Source organism: Heloderma suspectum, chromosome 15, assembly GCF_057233095.1.
Source record: "Heloderma suspectum isolate Gila_16-S chromosome 15, 16-S_ref, whole genome shotgun sequence".
Lineage (NCBI taxonomy): Eukaryota > Metazoa > Chordata > Lepidosauria > Squamata > Helodermatidae > Heloderma > Heloderma suspectum.
This window is the reverse complement of record NC_139472.1, coordinates 10020001-10038458: the sequence shown is the minus strand read 5'-3', so window position 1 is coordinate 10038458 and position 18458 is coordinate 10020001. Positions and strand designations below refer to the sequence as shown.

Sequence of the window (18458 nt, the reverse complement as noted above, 5' to 3'; positions counted from 1 at the left end):
AGCCTATGTACACCAGTTACTGGGGAACATGGGTGGGAGGGTGCTGTTGCACTCATGTCTTGCTTGTGGGCTTCCTGTGGGCAGCTGGTCGGCCAACTGTGTGACCAGAATGTTGGACTAGATGGACCCTTGGCCTGATCCAGCAGGGCTCTTCTTATGTTCAAAATTATGCAAATTAACCCAATTTCTGCTGGTCTAAGGGAGGATCCAAAAACTATGGAAGGCACAGAAAGCTGCTAGCATGCCAGGGAAAAGAATATTCGAGAGCCATTTTTCCTGCTGTTCTGTTTCTCTACATGCAGGGATATTGTTTTTCTCACACACACACACACTATAGTCACTTCAGATCAAAGACCCCAGGACCAGGCCTCTCTCATTTTTCAAAGACATTTTCCACTATCTGCCCTTCGGCCTAACACAGAACGCCAAGGTCCAGGCAGAAATACACCCAACCAATACACCCAACCAGATGTTTTTCATATTTAGCCCTATTTCATATTTAGACGCGAGGGTTACCAATTCCCTGCTCACTTCCAAAGTCTAAAAACCAAGGCAACAAGGACCAAAAATGTGCAACCCCTGGCAGTCCTCTGAGTCTTACTGTGGCTGTCACTTTGTCCCAATCCGTAATGAAGGCCCGAAATCCTTCTCCAAACAGTGTTCCAGCTGTCCTAGGGAGACAACAAGAAGAGATGCTAGGACACCAATGAGACAATACTCTAAGTCAGGCCGCAAGATTAACTGGTTTAAGATGATCATCTATTTGCTGTAATTACAATTATTAAAGTATTTTTTATCCTGCTCCTCAGACAAAAAGGCTACCAGAACAGCTTGCACGCAAACAGTAAGGCTTTATTTATTTATTATGTATTTAAAGCACCTTTATTTAAAACACCATTGGTTATGTATTTAAAGCACCTGTTCAGCCAAAACAGCTCCCAGGGCAACTTGCACACAAGCAATAAAAACAAGACAGTCCCTTCCTGCAGGCTTACAATCTAAAAAAGACACAACGTGCAAGGAAAAAGGAATGCGGAAGGAAAAGACGGGGGGGGGGGGGACAAAGCCTTTCCATAGGGCTAGTGGAATGGCTCTGCTCCCACTCTCATCTCCCTAAGTACAATGTGCTAATAAGGCTGCTCATGGTGACAACTGAGGGAGCATGAGCCTTCATGGCAGGGCTGGGGGTGAGCAGATTTCCGGTTTGCTTGGACTTTTTACTAGAACGCTGAAGTTTGCCAAGTCTGTAAGCAAGAGGAGAGGCAAAAGGCCCTAGAGGCTTAACACCAGGGTCTTTTCAGGGAGCAGGGAATGGTGCCCATTAAGCTCTCTCCCCCTCCTATTTTTATTTTATTATTATTAAATTTATTAATCGCCCATTTGGGTGGTCACCCAGCCACTCTGGGCGATGTACAGCATAAATAAAACAATTTAAAACAATAAAATTCTACAATAAAAACATTTTCTAAAATACCCTAACCCACCCCAAATGCCAGCCTGAACAAGCACGTTTTTAATGCACAGTGGAAGCTCATTAAAGATTAATCATTAATCCTACCCCGGAGCCATCAACTTGTTTGGAAATGCCCCAGAATTAGGGTTGAACAGTGACACGGCTAAGCGTGTGGACGGCGATGAATTGTTCAGGATGGCGTCCTGCAAGCAACTCCAAAAAGGAGCTCTCGAAACTGGTCAAACGGGCAGGAAAATGGGAAACGGAAGTTTAACGTAAGCATGCAGCAGAGAGGCTGCGGAGATGATGTTGAGACACCAATTCCTATCAGCCCTAGCCATGATGGGAATTTTAGTTCAACATCTGGAGGGCCATCCTCAGGGGAAAGAATAAATCCAAACTTCATGTATAGAGAGATGGGGTCTGAGCTGATGGTGACGAAACAGGAAACAGACCTTGGGGTCGTGGGTAGGTAGAACAATGAAGTATTAACTCAGTGGTCAGCAGCCATGGAAAAGGTATTATTGGGAAAGGGATCGAAAATAACGTTGGGATGCCTTTGTGCAAATCTATAGTGTGGCCACCTTTGGAATACTGTGTTCGGTTCTGGTCACCACATCACAAAGAGGGCCGTAGTTTATTATTTACAGTCTACCAACCACAGATATACAAAGTAAAAATATAGAATACATATGGAAAAATAAAGTACTCAGATGTTTAAGAGCAGAGTCATGAAACAAGCATAGATGGTCTGATCCGGATAGTTACATTAAAAAATTTAGCAACTTGCTCTGTAACTGAGATGGTTGAACCCTCAAGTGAAATGATCCACAAGGACTTGGGGAGAGCAGTAGACAGGGTCGGGGGAGGCACAGAATAGTGTGGATTCTTGGATCCAAGGTCTCAGATAGTGCTCCGACCTCAGAGCCAGGAGTCTGAGCTCCCTGCCCCTTCTGCCTAGCAGCTGGGGCAGAGAGAATCACACTGTTTGCCTCTCCAAGCTCACAAAAGCGACCACAGAGAGGATGGAAGGAGAGCTTCTGTGAATGGGGACGGGACTGGGGAAGCAGGGATACGAGCTCCCTCCAGCCCTCCCCAGCCTCCTTCCCTCCCCCTCTGCAGAGACCTAGCTAGACAGGCAAAAATGCCTGTCTAGCAAAAATGCAAAGTGGGAGAAGTGTGGAGGTGATGACTGTCCCTTTGCTGGTCCCGTTCTACATAGGATGCCCATCAGCTTCCAAATTCGAAGGCAGACGGGCATCCGGATAGGATTGTGCCCTAAGGGTCATCCAGGAAGGGATTGTGCAATAGGGTCGAAGTTTCTCTAGTCATTTGAAAGAAACTGCAGTTAAAGAAGACATGCAAAACAGACTCCGCCTCTCTACCGTTGCAAGGGCAGTATCCGTTGCGAACTGGAATTGTATTATATCTACTGACTAGAAGTTTAGAGGGTAGAACATTGCACCGAGCCAGAAGAGGGCATCGCAGAGCTGGAAACGGTGCAGAAAAGGGTGACAAAAGCAGTCAGCAGTGCCCCGCAAGGAGATAATGAGACCTCACAAAACCAGGGCTGGTCCAGCTTGCTGCACCTGATGCACCAGGACAAACCGTATGCCAACGTACTTGAGAGAATCCAGCACCGTCTGCCTGTGCTCAGCTGCCTTTAACCGTATCTGCTCCCGGATGAGGTCTGCGTTCTCCCTCTCCGCCTTGGCCCGGGCTCGGGCCTCCGCCTCAATGCGCAACATCTCGTTCTTGTGACGGAGCTCCATCTCCCGCTCCACCGTCGCTGTGAACGAGATGCAGAGGCTTTGTTCACCCATTAAGAGAGATCTGAACAGAAGGAGGGGAGGGAAAAAGCTGGTGCCCTCCAGATGTGTGGGAATGCAGCGCCCATCAGCCCCAGCCAGCACGCCGAGGGCCTGGGATGATGGAAGCTGTCGTCCAAAAACGTCTGGAGGCCAGCCAGCTGGGGAAGTCTGGTCTAGGGCCTCAATGGGAAAGAAGAGAAACGTGGGTTTCTGAATGCTGTGATGGATAAATGATCGTCACGCATGGCAGTGACACAAGACCCTTAGAATAGAAGGATTTTCATGCTGGACCAATCCAGTCCCCCATGCCATTTTTAACTGCAGCTTTGGAAGGTGAGGGCTATGACTTACCTGGACCTGCCAGGTATACTGCTTTGGTGCATGGAGGAGCACTCAAAAGGAGATGCCCTTATGCCAGGTGTCAGACCAATGGTCCATCTAGCTCAATATCCACCTACTCTGACCAGCAGCGGCTCTGCAGGGTTGTGGATGGAGAGACAGAGGGAGAGGTCTTTCCCATCAGCTTCTACCTGAGCTCCTTTTAACTGGAGATGGCAGGGACTGAACCCGGGGCCTTCTTCATGCAAAGCGGGGGATCTACCACTGAACCCTCCCTTGAGATTCTGTTAGCTATTGCTGCTGGTTTTTGAAGCCAGCTTACATTTAAAAGCCACTACGCAGCAGTCATGTTAAGTACATAAGAGCCCTGCTGGACTAGACCCAGGGTCCATCTAGTCCAGCATTCTGTTCAGACAGTGGCCGACCAGCTGCCCACAGGAAATGCACAAGCAGGACTTGTGTGAAACAGCACCCTCCCACCCATGTTCCCCAGCAACTGGTGTAAATAGGGTTGCTGCCCCTGATACCAGAGGTAGCACATGGAGAAAGGGATTCAGACAGTGCTGGAGAAAGGGATTCAGATAGCCTCCTCAACATGCCTCTCGCTGTCCACAGCAGGAGAGGTGCGTGAAGGAAGACACGGCCAACACTGGATAGAACGGCCACTCTTCCCAGCACCGGGTGAGTCCTCGTCATTATCTCTGACCTGAGACCAGAGATAATGGCAAGGATTTTTCCAGGGTGGAATTCCCCAGGGAGTAGGGCTTGGAGGCTCCTGGGCCGAGGATTATGCACCCCTGCTTTACAACTGCTAGGCAATGGGAGCTTTTCACTGAAGAGACTAAAGGAAACGGCCACGCCTCCTCTGGTAGGTAGGATGCTCTCTCTTCTGTTCTCCTTCATCCAGCACAGACTGACTGTGAGGGGAAGCACTGTGGCTCTTGTGGGGACTCTGGGAACTCAAGAATCAGGCTTTGCCTTCGGCAAGGAAAGAAAAAAAGAAACCCTGGAATTGGTCATTACCGCGTCTCATCGCCTCCTGCTTCTGAACAGATTCCTCCTGCTTCCTCAAGTTATCTTCGTTAAGGAGTTGCTGGAGAGAAGAAAAAATGCACAGAGGTCTGATTTGAGACTGGTTAGTCCTGGGTTTACATTGTACCTTGGACATAAAAAGATACAAAATAGCGTAGAGCAGGGGGGCAGAATCTCAGGCGGGGGGCAGAATCTCAGGCGGGGGGCAGAATCTCAGGCGGGGGGCAGAATCTGGCCTGCTGTGGATCCCGATCCTGGCCTCCGGGGTTCCCCAGGCCCCACCCCCTTTCTCCCAACCACCAGTTGTTTCCCAGCTTTTGTGCAGCCCCCCCGCAAGGTTGAAATGCCTCTCCCAAGGCTAAATAACTGGGTAGAATCCAATGTTAGTCCTACATAGAGTACACCCATTGAAACGAATTAGGTTAGTCATGACTACGGAAGGTGTGGATGCCTGATACCGCCTGGGAATCTGGTGGACTCCCCCTCTCCCCTTGGTTGAGCTCCGCGATCGCTGCTTTTTGGGGAAAAAATGGCAATTGTGAAAAAGCGCATATTCGCGTATATGCAAAATGGGGCCGTGAATCACCCATATATGCAAGGTTACAGGCACTTGCTTGCCGGTAATCTTGCGTATATGGGCCATTCATGGCCCCATTTTGCATATATGAGCAATCTGCAAATGTACATATTTGCATATATGCTAATATGTGCATTTGTGAAAACGCACATATTCACGTACATGTAAAAGGGGGCCGTGAACAGCCCACATATGCAAGATTAAAAAGGTAAAGGTGTCCCCAACCAGTCATGTCCGACTCTAGGGTGCGGTGCTCATCCCCGTTTCTAAGCCGAAGAGCCAGCGCTGTCCGAAGACGCTTCCGTGGTCATGTGGCCGGCATGACTGAACACCGAGGTGCACGGAATGCTGTTACCTTTCCCGCCGAGGTGGTACCTATTTATCTACTTGCAATTTCTTGCTTTCAAACTGCTAGGTTGGCAGAAGCTGGGACTGAAGAAGGGAGCTCACTCCGTCACGCAGCACTCGGGTCTCGAACTGCTGTCCTGCCGACCTTCCAGTCTGCAGTTCAGCGTCTTAACCACTAAGCCACCACGGCCCCTGATTACAGGAAGCAAACGTTAACCCTGTAACCTTGCATAGATGGGCGATTTGCGGCCGCGTTTTGCTTATATGCAAATATGCACATTTTTGTGATCTCCATTAAAAAAATGGTGATCGCAGAGCTCGACGAGGCCGCCCAGGTGAGTGCGGGCTGCTCAGTGAGCAGCCGGGAGCTCGAGCGCGGGGGCAGGGTGGGCGAGCGCGGGGGCAGGGTGGGCGAGCGCGGGGGCAGGGTGGGTGAGCGCCCATCCCTACTCATGACTAATGTAAGTCCCAGTCATTTCAGTGGGTCTACTCTACGTGGGACCAACACTGGATTCTACCCACTGTCAGAGCATTATGCTAAAGATGTTGGTATTTGTGGCCCTTCCCACTGCTAGAATGCGACCCCCGAGGCTTTCTCCAAAATGGAATTGGCCCCCGGGCTGAAAAAGGTTCAACATCCCTGCTCTACAGGCTGGATGGCCATCTGCCAGGGATGCTCTACGTGCCAGACACCTGCACTGGTCGGGGGGTGGACTAGACGGAGTCCAAGACTTGTTGCAACTCTGCGATTCCTGGAATAAAACGGGGTCCATTTTCAGGAGACAGAACCAGACTCACCTGCTGCCGCAGTTGGTCTTCGTAACGCTGCCTCGCCAGCTTGTCCTGGTACTGTGCCCTCTTTGAGGAAAATCACACAGGGAAAAGCAATGATTAAATACAGAGAAAAGAGAACAGGATGGAAAAAATAGAAGGAGGCTCGAGAGGTATGCTTTGGGGCGGGAGCTCTGGAGCAATGGCCAACCCGAACTTGAGACTGAAGCAAGGTGGTTGGGAAGGAGACACGGGTGGGGGGTCAGATCTGAGGCAGACCACTGGTACTCGGGCAGGCTACAGCTCCCCAGGGTCTCAGGCAGAGAAGAGTCTTTCCCCCTCACCTGCTTCCTGGGGAGGGTCTTTTTTGACAGGAGATGTCAGGGATCGAACCCGGGACCTTCTGCACACAAGGCAGGAGCTCTAGACCTGCTAGCTACAGTCCTCCCTCCCCTTAAGGCACAGCGGTCGGTAGGTCACGCCAGCCCCACCGTAGACTTGCTAGGACGATTTAGAGCCCAAGTTGTGACATGTGGGAGCAAAGAGCAACTAGGCGGCTTCGAAATCAGTAACACTAGAGACAGGACATGTTGGTCAACCCCTCCCACCTGTCACCAACTCTGCTCTTCCCCTCCTCTTCAAAAAGGGTGTTCATAGCGCGTCAGGCACAGCACACCAGTTGCCAACACGCACAAGTTTTGAATGTCACTGTAATCTGTTACACCAGTGTTGTTGAAACCCCTCCCACCCCTTGCCAGAAGAAACACACAGCTCCAATTGACAGTTTCCTGGGACTGCAGACTCTGGGCTCATCCAGCAGACAGAGAACCAAGAGCCATTTGGAGGCTGCCTCCCAGGAGAAACATCAGGGCAAGGGGGAAACCAGCTTGGCCCCATACATGGGCCAGAGAAAGAACAGCTGCCGGGCACTTCTTCCACCCTTCCTTGCCAGAGAGAGCACCTACAAGAACTTTTGAAACTAAGGACTGCTGCCTGAGTTTTGCTTTTTTCCCTCCTTCCTCCCAATCCCTTTTCCTTCTGTGCCATGTCTTTCAGATTGAAACTAAGGACTGGTGGCCATATTTTGCTTTTTTCCCTCCTCCCTCCCAATCCCTTTTCATCTTGTGTCATTTCTTTTAGACTGTATGCTGGAGGACAGGCTCATTATTGATCTGTGTAAACGGGGAGCCTTTTTTGGCTGAAGAGCGGAGTCAAAATGCACTAAATAAACTCCCACCATCCCTCAGAACTGGTTATGCTGGTGTCACGGTGGAATAGAATATTCCAATATAGAATATTGGTGGAGCCAATAGAGCCCCAGCGCAGTTCTGATTCTGAGGAGGAACAGCAGTCCGTGCGAGAGGAGCTCGCTCATCTCTCACAAGCACAGCAGCTGGCAGAGATTCCTCCTGCCAGCATTCCTGGGAGAGATAGTGACCCTGGCAGTGAGAGAGCGCTGGAGGGGGGCTTGCTGGACGCTCGGCGCAGACGCAGGGAGCGGCGACAGATGGAGGGTGTGGAAAGGTAGCACTCGTTTGGCGCGCAAACAGGGACCAAGCTGTCAGGAGTGCCCTAGCTACCTCTTGCAGTCCCCACCAATAGCCAACTCAGGACACAGATGATGAGGAATTCTTTCCAAGACTTTATTCCTTTATGACTCTTTCAGAACACTAGTCGCTAGCGCCAAAGCAAAGAACAGCACTGGGGAAAGATAGCAGAGTAGCCTAAGCTCCAGGTAAAGCAGTTGGTCCCCGTTTGAAGGAGAATCACAGGAAGACCCTGAACTTATGGGCTAGGGAGAGATCCTCCCTCTTTCCCTTGGGTACTCGGGACGCGACCATTGTTTGCATGCCAAACGAGCGGAGCGCCTCCTTTCGGCGCCCTCCATCTGTCGTTGCTCCCTGCATCTGCGCCGAGCATCCAGCAAGCCCCCCTCCAGCGTTCTCTCACTGCCAGGGTCACTATCTCTCCCAGGAATGCTGGCAGGAGGAATCTCTGCCAGCTGCTGTGCTTGTGAGGGATGAGCGAGCTCCTCTCGCACGGACTGCTGTTCCTCCTCAGAATCAAAACTGCTCTGGGGCTCTATTGGCTCAGTTTCTACCCTGACAGTTGGCTAGTGTTGATGGGAGTTGCAGTCCACCAACATCTGGAGGGCCACATGTTCCCCAGCTTGACACTCTCCCAGTAAGCTTTGGCCAGTCGCTTTTCCCCCTCAGCCTGGCTAGGCTGGATTATTGCAAGAATGAACTGGGGTCACCGCATTTACTTCCCATTAAGACTACCGCAATGTGCTCTACGTGGGGCTCCTCCTGAAGAGTGTCCTGAAGCTTCAATTGCTGCAAAATGCAGCAGCTAGGCTGCTAACCAGCGCACAGTATCAGGACCATATTACCCCTGACCTGAAAGAGCTGCGCCAGTTGCCAATTGCTTTCTGGGCTCAATTCAAGGCATTGGTTTTAACCTTGAAAGGCCTAAATGGCTTAAGACCTGGCTGTCTAAGGGACTGCCTGTCTCACTATGAACCTGTCCGGCTATCAAGAACTGCAGGAGAGGTCCTTCTGAGGGCATTATTACTCACAGACACCCATGTGTCAGACACAGGTGAAAGGGCTTTCTCCTATGCCACTCCCCAAATGTGGAATGTGCTCCCTCAAGACCTACAACTGGCACAGACTCTTGGTCTTTAGAACAGGTGTGGAGACACACCTTTTTAATTTAGCCTTTTAAGTTTTGTTGTTTTAATGCTTTATTGTTTTAAATATTCATTGAAACTATGTTAAGGTTTTGCTGTTTTAAATTGTGGTACACCTCCCTGATAGCTTTTTAGCAAATGAGGCGGTATATAACCGTTACTAATAATCAATCAATAAATATCCCATATCCATGTACACTATCCCCAAGATCACCGGAGGAAAGATGGGACAGAAATATTACCTGGCTGCACAATCCGATGCATGTTTACTCGGTAGTAAGTCCAACTGACTGCAAGGGGGCTTGCTCCCGAGCGTGCATAGGACCTCAGCTCAGCCTTGCATTTAGGCACTACTCTGGTAGCCACAGGAGATCGCGAATTCCACGCAGGCGAGCGAGCAGGCTGGTAGAGGAAGGTTGGAGCCCTCTGTCCCTGTTCTGCGCCCAGCATAGAAATGCAGCTTTCCGTCCCTCTGCAGCCAGCCCCTGCACATTAGTAAATGTTTCTGCAGGCTAGAAACTTTGCAGGGGGGGCTTATTTACAAGGCTGCTTTAGCCTTAGCCAGTCAAACGTGATTAATAATAAAATAACCCTTTACCGCTTGCTGCTGTCTTGTCTCTTCATTTAGTGTTTTTCTCCTCTCTTCCGCTTGTATCCGGACTTGTTCGTTTTTCAGCTGTTCTATGGCAGCTTCATATTCCTAGGGCAGGAAGAGAGAGATAGCGGAATATTAGTAAGAGTGAGTGAACTGCCCTTCAAGGAGGAGTGCCCATCATTACGGTTCTTTGTTGTTCAGTCGTGTCCGACTCTTCGTGACCCCATGGACCATAGCACGCCAGGCCTTCCTGTCCTGCGCTCTCTCCCGGAGCGTGCTCAAGTTCATATTCATTGCATCGCTGATGCTACCTAGCCATCTCATCCTCTGCCATCCCCTTCTCCTTTTGCCTTCAGTCTTTCCCAGCATCAGGGTCTTTTCCAGCGAGTTTTCTCTTCACATTAGGTGGCCAAAATATTGGAGCTTCAGTATCTGCCCTTCCAATGAGCAGTCAGGGTTGATTTCCTTTAGGATGGACTGATTTGACCTCCTTGCCATCCAGGGGACTCATAAGAGTCTTCTCCAGCACCACAGTTCGAAAGCATCGATTCTTCAGCGCTCAGCCTTCCTTATAGTCCAGCTCTCACAGCCATACATTACAGTTCTCCTCATTTACAAAACCCCAAGGAACGTCTGGATTCCCCAGAAAACAGCTTATTAAAAAAAAGGACTAGAAAAAGCATTATAGCAGGCAAGAGGCTGAGCTACGAATCAGGAAATCGCTGGTTCAAAACTCATGTCTGCAATGAATGAAGTCGGTGGCCTTGGGCAAACCACTATCTCTCAGCCTCAGCTTTCCCACTTGGAATATGGCAGTAAAAATACTGACTTTCCTTCCAGGGTTGTTGGAAAGCTTACAGCTAGATCATGCATATGAAGTGCTCTGGAAGGGCGATACAAACAGCTAAGTACTATTACTATTCTGACTATCATCCCTCCACTTTCCTACAAAATATGCAAGGAGGCTTACCATCCAAAATCCAATACAGAAATAGTAAGAGGTGCAACAAATTTCAACCATCCCATAACACACGGTAAAAAGAGAGAGACTAAAATGGCTGTCGCAGCACAAACGTAACCAGAGAATTATTCTGCAAGAGTTCGCTGAAATAAGACGCCTTATCCTCAGCCAGATGGTTGGTCTATCTAGCCCAGCGCTGTTTCATCTGATTGGCAAACAGCTTTCGAGGGTCTCAGGCAGTTTTTCCTAATGCAGCTGAGAACCTTTGAAACAGGTGTCAGGCACTGTGCATGGGACTTTCTGCACACGAAGTGTGACCTCCAGCTCTGAGCTACAGCCTCACAAAGCAGGTAAGAAGTCAGAATATCACACCGTGAGATTTGGACACTTCGCTCACCTTCAGTTTCGACTGCTGCTCCAGCTGCACTGTCTGTTCCTGCAACTGTGCTAGGTTAAGGGCCTCTTTTGCGTGTCCTGGAAAAGAGAGAGCAAGCCCATCAGGGTTTGTTTTCCTGCTGCGAAAGATCAACCTTACCACTGAACCTTCCTCTGCAAGACAGCTGGGTTACTGGAGCCTAGCGTGATACAGCAAAGGCTCAAGCCAGGCCAATAATAATAATTTAAGTCTAAGTCACAGCCTACTTTAAGTTTGCGTACATGTCACAATGGTTGCAATCGGACAGCACACTAAACTACGGTTTAGCAAAACACGAAGTTTCCTCCTGGGCTTGCATGCTCCCCACTTTCCTCTCCTCTTTCTACATGGCCAAAAAACGCTTGTAAACTTCTGCTTCAGATTAACTACAGCTTGCCATGCTGTACGAACATAGAACTGTGGTTATTCTTATCCATGGTTAGTTTCAACAAGCCAGCTTCATAAACCATGGTTTGAAGTTGGCTTGTTTGGAACTAACCTTAGTTAAGATAACCAGTTTGCCAGATTTGGGTGACTAGCGTCATTCACATCTTGCTCAACTATGGTTTGATGCAGGGGTATGCAGCCAGGTGCCTTCCAGATGTTTTGGACTACAATTCTCATAATCCCTGACCATTGGCCATGCCAACTGAGGCTTACAGGAGTTGTAGTCCAAAAGATCTGGAGGGCATCAGGCTTAGCATGCAGGCACTGTCTCTCTCAGAGTTCAAGAGACAGCTGTAGGAGATCATGTTGCAGCTGTCATTAAGGGATGCCCACCTATCTATTATTGTATTGGGGGGGGTGTGTTTCAGTATTTAACCTTTTGTTTGTATTAGGTTAGCAGAGAACAGAAATATTTTAGAATATTATAGTAGTGCCATTCATCTGTAAAATGGGTAATTTTTCTAGCCCGTTTTCTAGGAAAGACTAGAAAAACTTACTCATTGTACAGAAGCTCACCTCCTTGATAATATGCTATATGTTCTGTGATGAATGTGGAGATCATATACTTGAGTTATTGGCTCTGCACACGTTTCCAGCTCTTGTTTTGTGCTTACTGGAAGACTTTACTAGTCTGGAAATTCTTCAAATTCCCTATATCAGCCTTCCCTGATCCGGTGGCTCCAGATGTTTTGGGCTTCAACTCCCATCAGCTCTGACCAGAATGATCAATGGTCAGGAATGCTGGGAGTTGTAGCCCCAAACATCTGCAGGGCACCAGTCTGGGACAGGATCCCCTATATCAACTGGTATCTGATGTAGCATATATTTGGTAAACAGAACAAAAAAAACAGTCACCATGCTCGTTTTATGTGCTCTATAAATGTCTCAAAAGTTTCGCAAATAGACTGAAGTAGTTGAACTGAAATATTTGGGGGCGGGGGATGCAATAAAGCACACTGAAAGTACAATCCTATGCACATCAACTCAGAAGTCAACCCAACTGGATTCAACTGAAGTTATCCCCAGGAAAGTGTATACAAGACTGGAGCCTTAATGTGGCTCGAATGTTAACATTTCAGCAAATTCAAAGTTTCACTTGGAAATTATTTTTACTGGAATACCTTTTAATATTTTAAGATAACACCTCAACAGCACGGACTTTCCTCTTGCAGGGTTTAAATGTTAAAAGAAACCCAAAGGCACTGAAAACTGCAATGTATTAGTTTTCCCCTGCTCAAAAGAGCTGTGTGTTAGATATAAGGATAATTCCTAGGTATAGTAACCTTGCACATGTTTATTACAAAACACTGAAACTACTGGATTTGACTAGTATTGTATCCATTCATTATGTTGCTCATGAAACAATGTGTGTCACCAGTCCTCAGGCCAGATGGCTCCAGTATCATCTACCAAGTGGGCCCACCCGACCCATGGCACACAGGGATCAAACCTGGGACCTTCTATAGGCAAAGTGTGTAGTCTGCCACTGGGCTACAACCCCTCTGGTCAGCCGAGCAGAGCCCAGGCTCTGCTCTGGCATAGCAAACGGCTGCTAAACATTCACACTGAAGATGCAAGTCACATGAGGGCTGCAAGGTCTAAGGGCAACTCTCAGCCATGTGCTGATGCAATCCATGCCAGAACGCTGTAAATCAGCTCTCTGTGGCTTGATACAAGATCAGGCAAGCATTTTTCCAGAAAGGGACCATCAGACTCTTTGTGGTCCTGACATTTTCAGCAGGTCCTAGAGTTCTTCCATGAAGGCCAAGCCCTGTTTAGCATTTTATGGAAGAGTTTCAGGGGGCTAAGCGCCCCCTAGAACCAATTAACCATTTCCTTAGGTTTTTAACCATCCGCTTGTTCTGGGTACATAAGGAAATGATTATGTCAGAGCAGACCATCTAGCCCAGCCCGGTGTCCTCTAGATGTGTTGTGACTGCAATTCCCATCATCCCCAGCCTAGGCATGCTGGGAGCAGTGTTGTCTCCTCTGACTGGTGAATCATTTTTCATCAGCAAAAAGAAAGGGAAACACAAAATGTCTGGAGAAGTGGTCCCCAACCAGATGTGTTGGACTACCGCTCCCACTGGCCATGCTGGCTGGGGATGATGGGACATGTAGCCCAACACATCTAGAGGGTTCTGGGCTGGGGAAGGCTGGTCTAGAAAGTGGCGAGCATTATGCAGAGGGAGTGGGAACATAAGCACAGAGGAATCTTTCCCATAGGTGATTTAAAAAAAACTTTTAACTGGAGATACTTGGAACTGAACCTGGGCCTGTTGCATGTAAAGCAGGTGTACTACCAATGAGCAAACATTTTAACTGTGCGCTCCCATCCTCCCCCAAGGTCTGATCCCTAGCACAATCTGAACCTCCCTGGCCCTCGGGCTTCTCCAACTTGGTGCCTCCCAGATATTTTAGACTACAACTCCCAGCATCCCTAACCATCGACCATGCTGGCTGGGGCTGACTGCAGCTCATTTATTTATTTATTGCATTTATATCCCATCTTTTTTCCTCCTGCAAGGAACCCAAAGCAGCTTACCTGGCCCTCCGCCTCTCTGTTTTATCCTCACAACAACCCTGTGAGGTAGGTTAGGCTGAGAGTCGGTGACTGGGCCAAAGTCACCCAGTGGGCTTCATGACCAAGTGAAGCCTAGAACCCGGGACTCCTGAGTCCCAGTCCAACACTCTAACCACTACACCGCACTGGCTCTCAAAGTTGAAGCCCAGAACGTCTGGAGGACACCAGGTTGGGGACGGCTGCTGTACACACTTACCTTGTAGTGTGTTCTATTGAACCGCTTCCGAGTAGACCCCCATAGGACTGCCCTGCAGTAATCTAATGTACCCTTTCCTTAGCCATCAATCCCTCCTCCCCTTCACCCCCTGCTTCAATCTGAGCCCCTTTGTCTATCCAGCAGGAAGGAAAGAATTTGAAGGTAGGGGCTCCTGGAGGCTGAGCTCCCTGTAGGTCCGGTTAACCTGTTACACACACACACACACACACAGTTTCGCTCTGATGGTGTTTTAAGGAAAAAGTCCCCCCCACCCACACACACACACTCCACCACCACAACAGTCCAGTAGATCCAATTAACCCTTTCTTAGCATCCGAACCATCACTTACCCCCCACCTACATCTGCTCCCTGGCTCAGTTTGAGCCCCCTTGGCTCTTACCTTTCTTTCCTTCCTGCCTGGCATTTGAAGCAAGGGGCTTCAAGGGTCCTTTAAGATCCAGTTAGCCTTTCCTGTCATCCCCCCCCCCACCCCGACTTACCCTCCTCTTTAGTATTTTAAGGAAGGGGGTCCAAGGTTACCTTTAGATCCAGTTAACTCTTTTCTATCACCCTTTGTTTCTCTGGTATTTTAAAGAATGGGCCTCAGGGGTCTTCTAAGATCCAGTTAACCCTTTCCTGTCATCTGCACCCCCCCTTCTTGGCATTTGAAGGAAAGAGTTCAAGGACCCCTTCAGACCCAGTTAACCCTTTCCTATCCCCCCAGACTTCTTGTCCGCCATGTGAAGGCAGGGGCTCCAAGGACCCCTTCAGACCCAGTTAACCCTCTCCTATCAGCCCCCCTAGACTTCTCGTCCGCCACGTGAAGGCAGGGGCTCCAAGGACCCCTTCAGACCCAGTTAACCCTCTCCTATCAGCCCACCTAGACTTCTCGTCCGCCACGTGAAGGCAGGGGCTCCAAGGACCCCTTCAGACCCAGTTAACCCTCTCCTATCAGCCCCCCTAGACTTCTCGTCCGCCACGTGAAGGCAGGGGCTCCAAGGACCCCTTCAGACCCAGTTAACCCTCTCCTATCAGCCCCCCTAGACTTCTCGTCCGCCACGTGAAGGCAGGGGCTCCAAGGACCCCTTCAGACCCAGTTAACCCTCTCCTATCAGCCCCCCTAGACTTCTCGTCCGCCACGTGAAGGCAGGGGCTCCAAGGACCCCTTCAGACCCAGTTAACCCTCTCCTATCAGCCCTCCTAGACTTCTCGTCCGCCACGTGAAGGCAGGGGCTCCAAGGACCCCTTCAGACCCAGTTAACCCTCTCCTATCAGCCCCCCTAGACTTCTCGTCCGCCACGTGAAGGCAGGGGCTCCAAGGACCCCTTCAGACCCAGTTAACCCTCTCCTATCAGCCCCCCTAGACTTCTCGTCCGCCACGTGAAGGCAGGGGCTCCAAGGACCCCTTCAGACCCAGTTAACCCTCTCCTATCAGCCCTCCTAGACTTCTCGTCCGCCACGTGAAGGCAGGGGCTCCAAGGACCCCTTCAGACCCAGTTAACCCTCTCCTATCAGCCCCCCTAGACTTCTCGTCCGCCACGTGAAGGCAGGGGCTCCAAGGACCCCTTCAGACCCAGTTAACCCTCTCCTATCAGCCCCCCTAGACTTCTCGTCCGCCACGTGAAGGCAGGGGCTCCAAGGACCCCTTCAGACCCAGTTAACCCTCTCCTATCAGCCCCCCTAGACTTCTCGTCCGCCACGTGAAGGCAGGGGCTCCAAGGACCCCTTCAGACCCAGTTAACCCTCTCCTATCAGCCCCCCTAGACTTCTCGTCCGCCACGTGAAGGCAGGGGCTCCAAGGACCCCTTCAGACCCAGTTAACCCTCTCCTATCAGCCCCCCTAGACTTCTCGTCCGCCACGTGAAGGCAGGGGCTCCAAGGACCCCTTCAGACCCAGTTAACCCTCTCCTATCAGCCCCCCTAGACTTCTCGTCCGCCACGTGAAGGCAGGGGCTCCAAGGACCCCTTCAGACCCAGTTAACCCTCTCCTATCAGCCCCCCTAGACTTCTCGTCCGCCACGTGAAGGCAGGGGCTCCAAGGACCCCTTCAGACCCAGTTAACCCTCTCCTATCAGCCCCCCTAGACTTCTCGTCCGCCACGTGAAGGCAGGGGCTCCAAGGACCCCTTCAGACCCAGTTAACCCTCTCCTATCAGCCCCCCTAGACTTCTCATCCGCCACGTGAAGGCAGGGGCTCCAAGGACCCCTTCAGACCCAGTTAACCCTCTCCTATCAGCCCCCCTAGACTTCTCGTCCGCCACGTGAAGGCAGGGGCTCCAAGGACCCCTTCAGACTCAGTTAACCCTCTCCTATCAGCCCCCCTAGACTTCTCGTCCGCCACGTGAAGGCAGGGGCTCCAAGGACCCCTTCAGACCCAGTTAACCCTCTCCTATCAGCCCCCCTAGACTTCTCGTCCGCCACGTGAAGGCAGGGGCTCCAAGGACCCCTTCAGACCCAGTTAACCCTCTCCTATCAGCCCCCCTAGACTTCTCGTCCGCCACGTGAAGGCAGGGGCTCCAAGGACCCCTTCAGACCCAGTTAACCCTCTCCTATCAGCCCCCCTAGACTTCTCGTCCGCCACGTGAAGGCAGGGGCTCCAAGGACCCCTTCAGACCCAGTTAACCCTCTCCTATCAGCCCCCCTAGACTTCTCGTCCGCCACGTGAAGGCAGGGGCTCCAAGGACCCCTTCAGACCCAGTTAACCCTCTCCTATCAGCCCCCCTAGACTTCTCGTCCGCCACGTGAAGGCAGGGGCTCCAAGGACCCCTTCAGACCCAGTTAACCCTCTCCTATCAGCCCCCCTAGACTTCTCGTCCGCCACGTGAAGGCAGGGGCTCCAAGGACCCCTTCAGACCCAGTTAACCCTCTCCTATCAGCCCCCCTAGACTTCTCGTCCGCCACGTGAAGGCAGGGGCTCCAAGGACCCCTTCAGACCCAGTTAACCCTCTCCTATCAGCCCCCCTAGACTTCTCGTCCGCCACGTGAAGGCAGGGGCTCCAAGGACCCCTTCAGACCCAGTTAACCCTCTCCTATCAGCCCCCCTAGACTTCTCGTCCGCCACGTGAAGGCAGGGGCTCCAAGGACCCCTTCAGACCCAGTTAACCCTCTCCTATCAGCCCCCCTAGACTTCTCGTCCGCCACGTGAAGGCAGGGGCTCCAAGGACCCCTTCAGACCCAGTTAACCCTCTCCTATCAGCCCCCCTAGACTTCTCGTCCGCCACGTGAAGGCAGGGGCTCCAAGGACCCCTTCAGACCCAGTTAACCCTCTCCTATCAGCCCCCCTAGACTTCTCGTCCGCCACGTGAAGGCAGGGGCTCCAAGGACCCCTTCAGACCCAGTTAACCCTCTCCTATCAGCCCCCCTAGACTTCTCGTCCGCCACGTGAAGGCAGGGGCTCCAAGGACCCCTTCAGACCCAGTTAACCCTCTCCTATCAGCCCCCCTAGACTTCTCGTCCGCCACGTGAAGGCAGGGGCTCCAAGGACCCCTTCAGACCCAGTTAACCCTCTCCTATCAGCCCCCCTAGACTTCTCGTCCGCCACGTGAAGGCAGGGGCTCCAAGGACCCCTTCAGACCCAGTTAACCCTCTCCTATCAGCCCTCCTAGACTTCTCGTCCGCCACGTGAAGGCAGGGGCTCCAAGGACCCCTTCAGACCCAGTTAACCCTCTCCTATCAGCCCCCCTAGACTTCTCGTCCGCCACGTGAAGGCAGGGGCTCCAAGGACCCCTTCAGACCCAGTTAACCCTCTCCTATCAGCCCTCCTAGACTTCTCGTCCGCCACGTGAAGGCAGGGGCTCCAAGGACCCCTTCAGACCCAGTTAACCCTCTCCTATCAGCCCTCCTAGACTTCTCGTCCGCCACGTGAAGGCAGGGGCTCCAAGGACCCCTTCAGACCCAGTTAACCCTCTCCTATCAGCCCCCCTAGACTTCTCGTCCGCCACGTGAAGGCAGGGGCTCCAAGGACCCCTTCAGACCCAGTTAACCCTCTCCTATCAGCCCCCCTAGACTTCTCGTCCGCCACGTGAAGGCAGGGGCTCCAAGGACCCCTTCAGACCCAGTTAACCCTCTCCTATCAGCCCCCCTAGACTTCTCGTCCGCCACGTGAAGGCAGGGGCTCCAAGGACCCCTTCAGACCCAGTTAACCCTCTCCTATCAGCCCCCCTAGACTTCTCGTCCGCCACGTGAAGGCAGGGGCTCCAAGGACCCCTTCAGACCCAGTTAACCCTCTCCTATCAGC

General features: G+C 51.3%; 1 protein-coding gene across 1 annotated transcript in view; it reads right to left on the bottom strand.

The window, feature by feature from the left end:
• ATAD3A (ATPase family AAA domain containing 3A) overlaps positions 1-18458 on the bottom strand; it is a 59196-nt gene that overhangs the window by 39283 nt on the left and 1455 nt on the right. The window contains exons 2-7 of the mRNA XM_084822131.1: positions 10977-11053; positions 9622-9723; positions 6359-6418; positions 4627-4696; positions 3077-3242; positions 602-671 (exon numbers count right to left, since the gene is read on the bottom strand). Coding sequence (XP_084678257.1) covers positions 602-671; positions 3077-3242; positions 4627-4696; positions 6359-6418; positions 9622-9723; positions 10977-11053 — 545 coding nt within the window. The remainder of the gene's footprint in view (positions 1-601; positions 672-3076; positions 3243-4626; positions 4697-6358; positions 6419-9621; positions 9724-10976; positions 11054-18458) is intronic.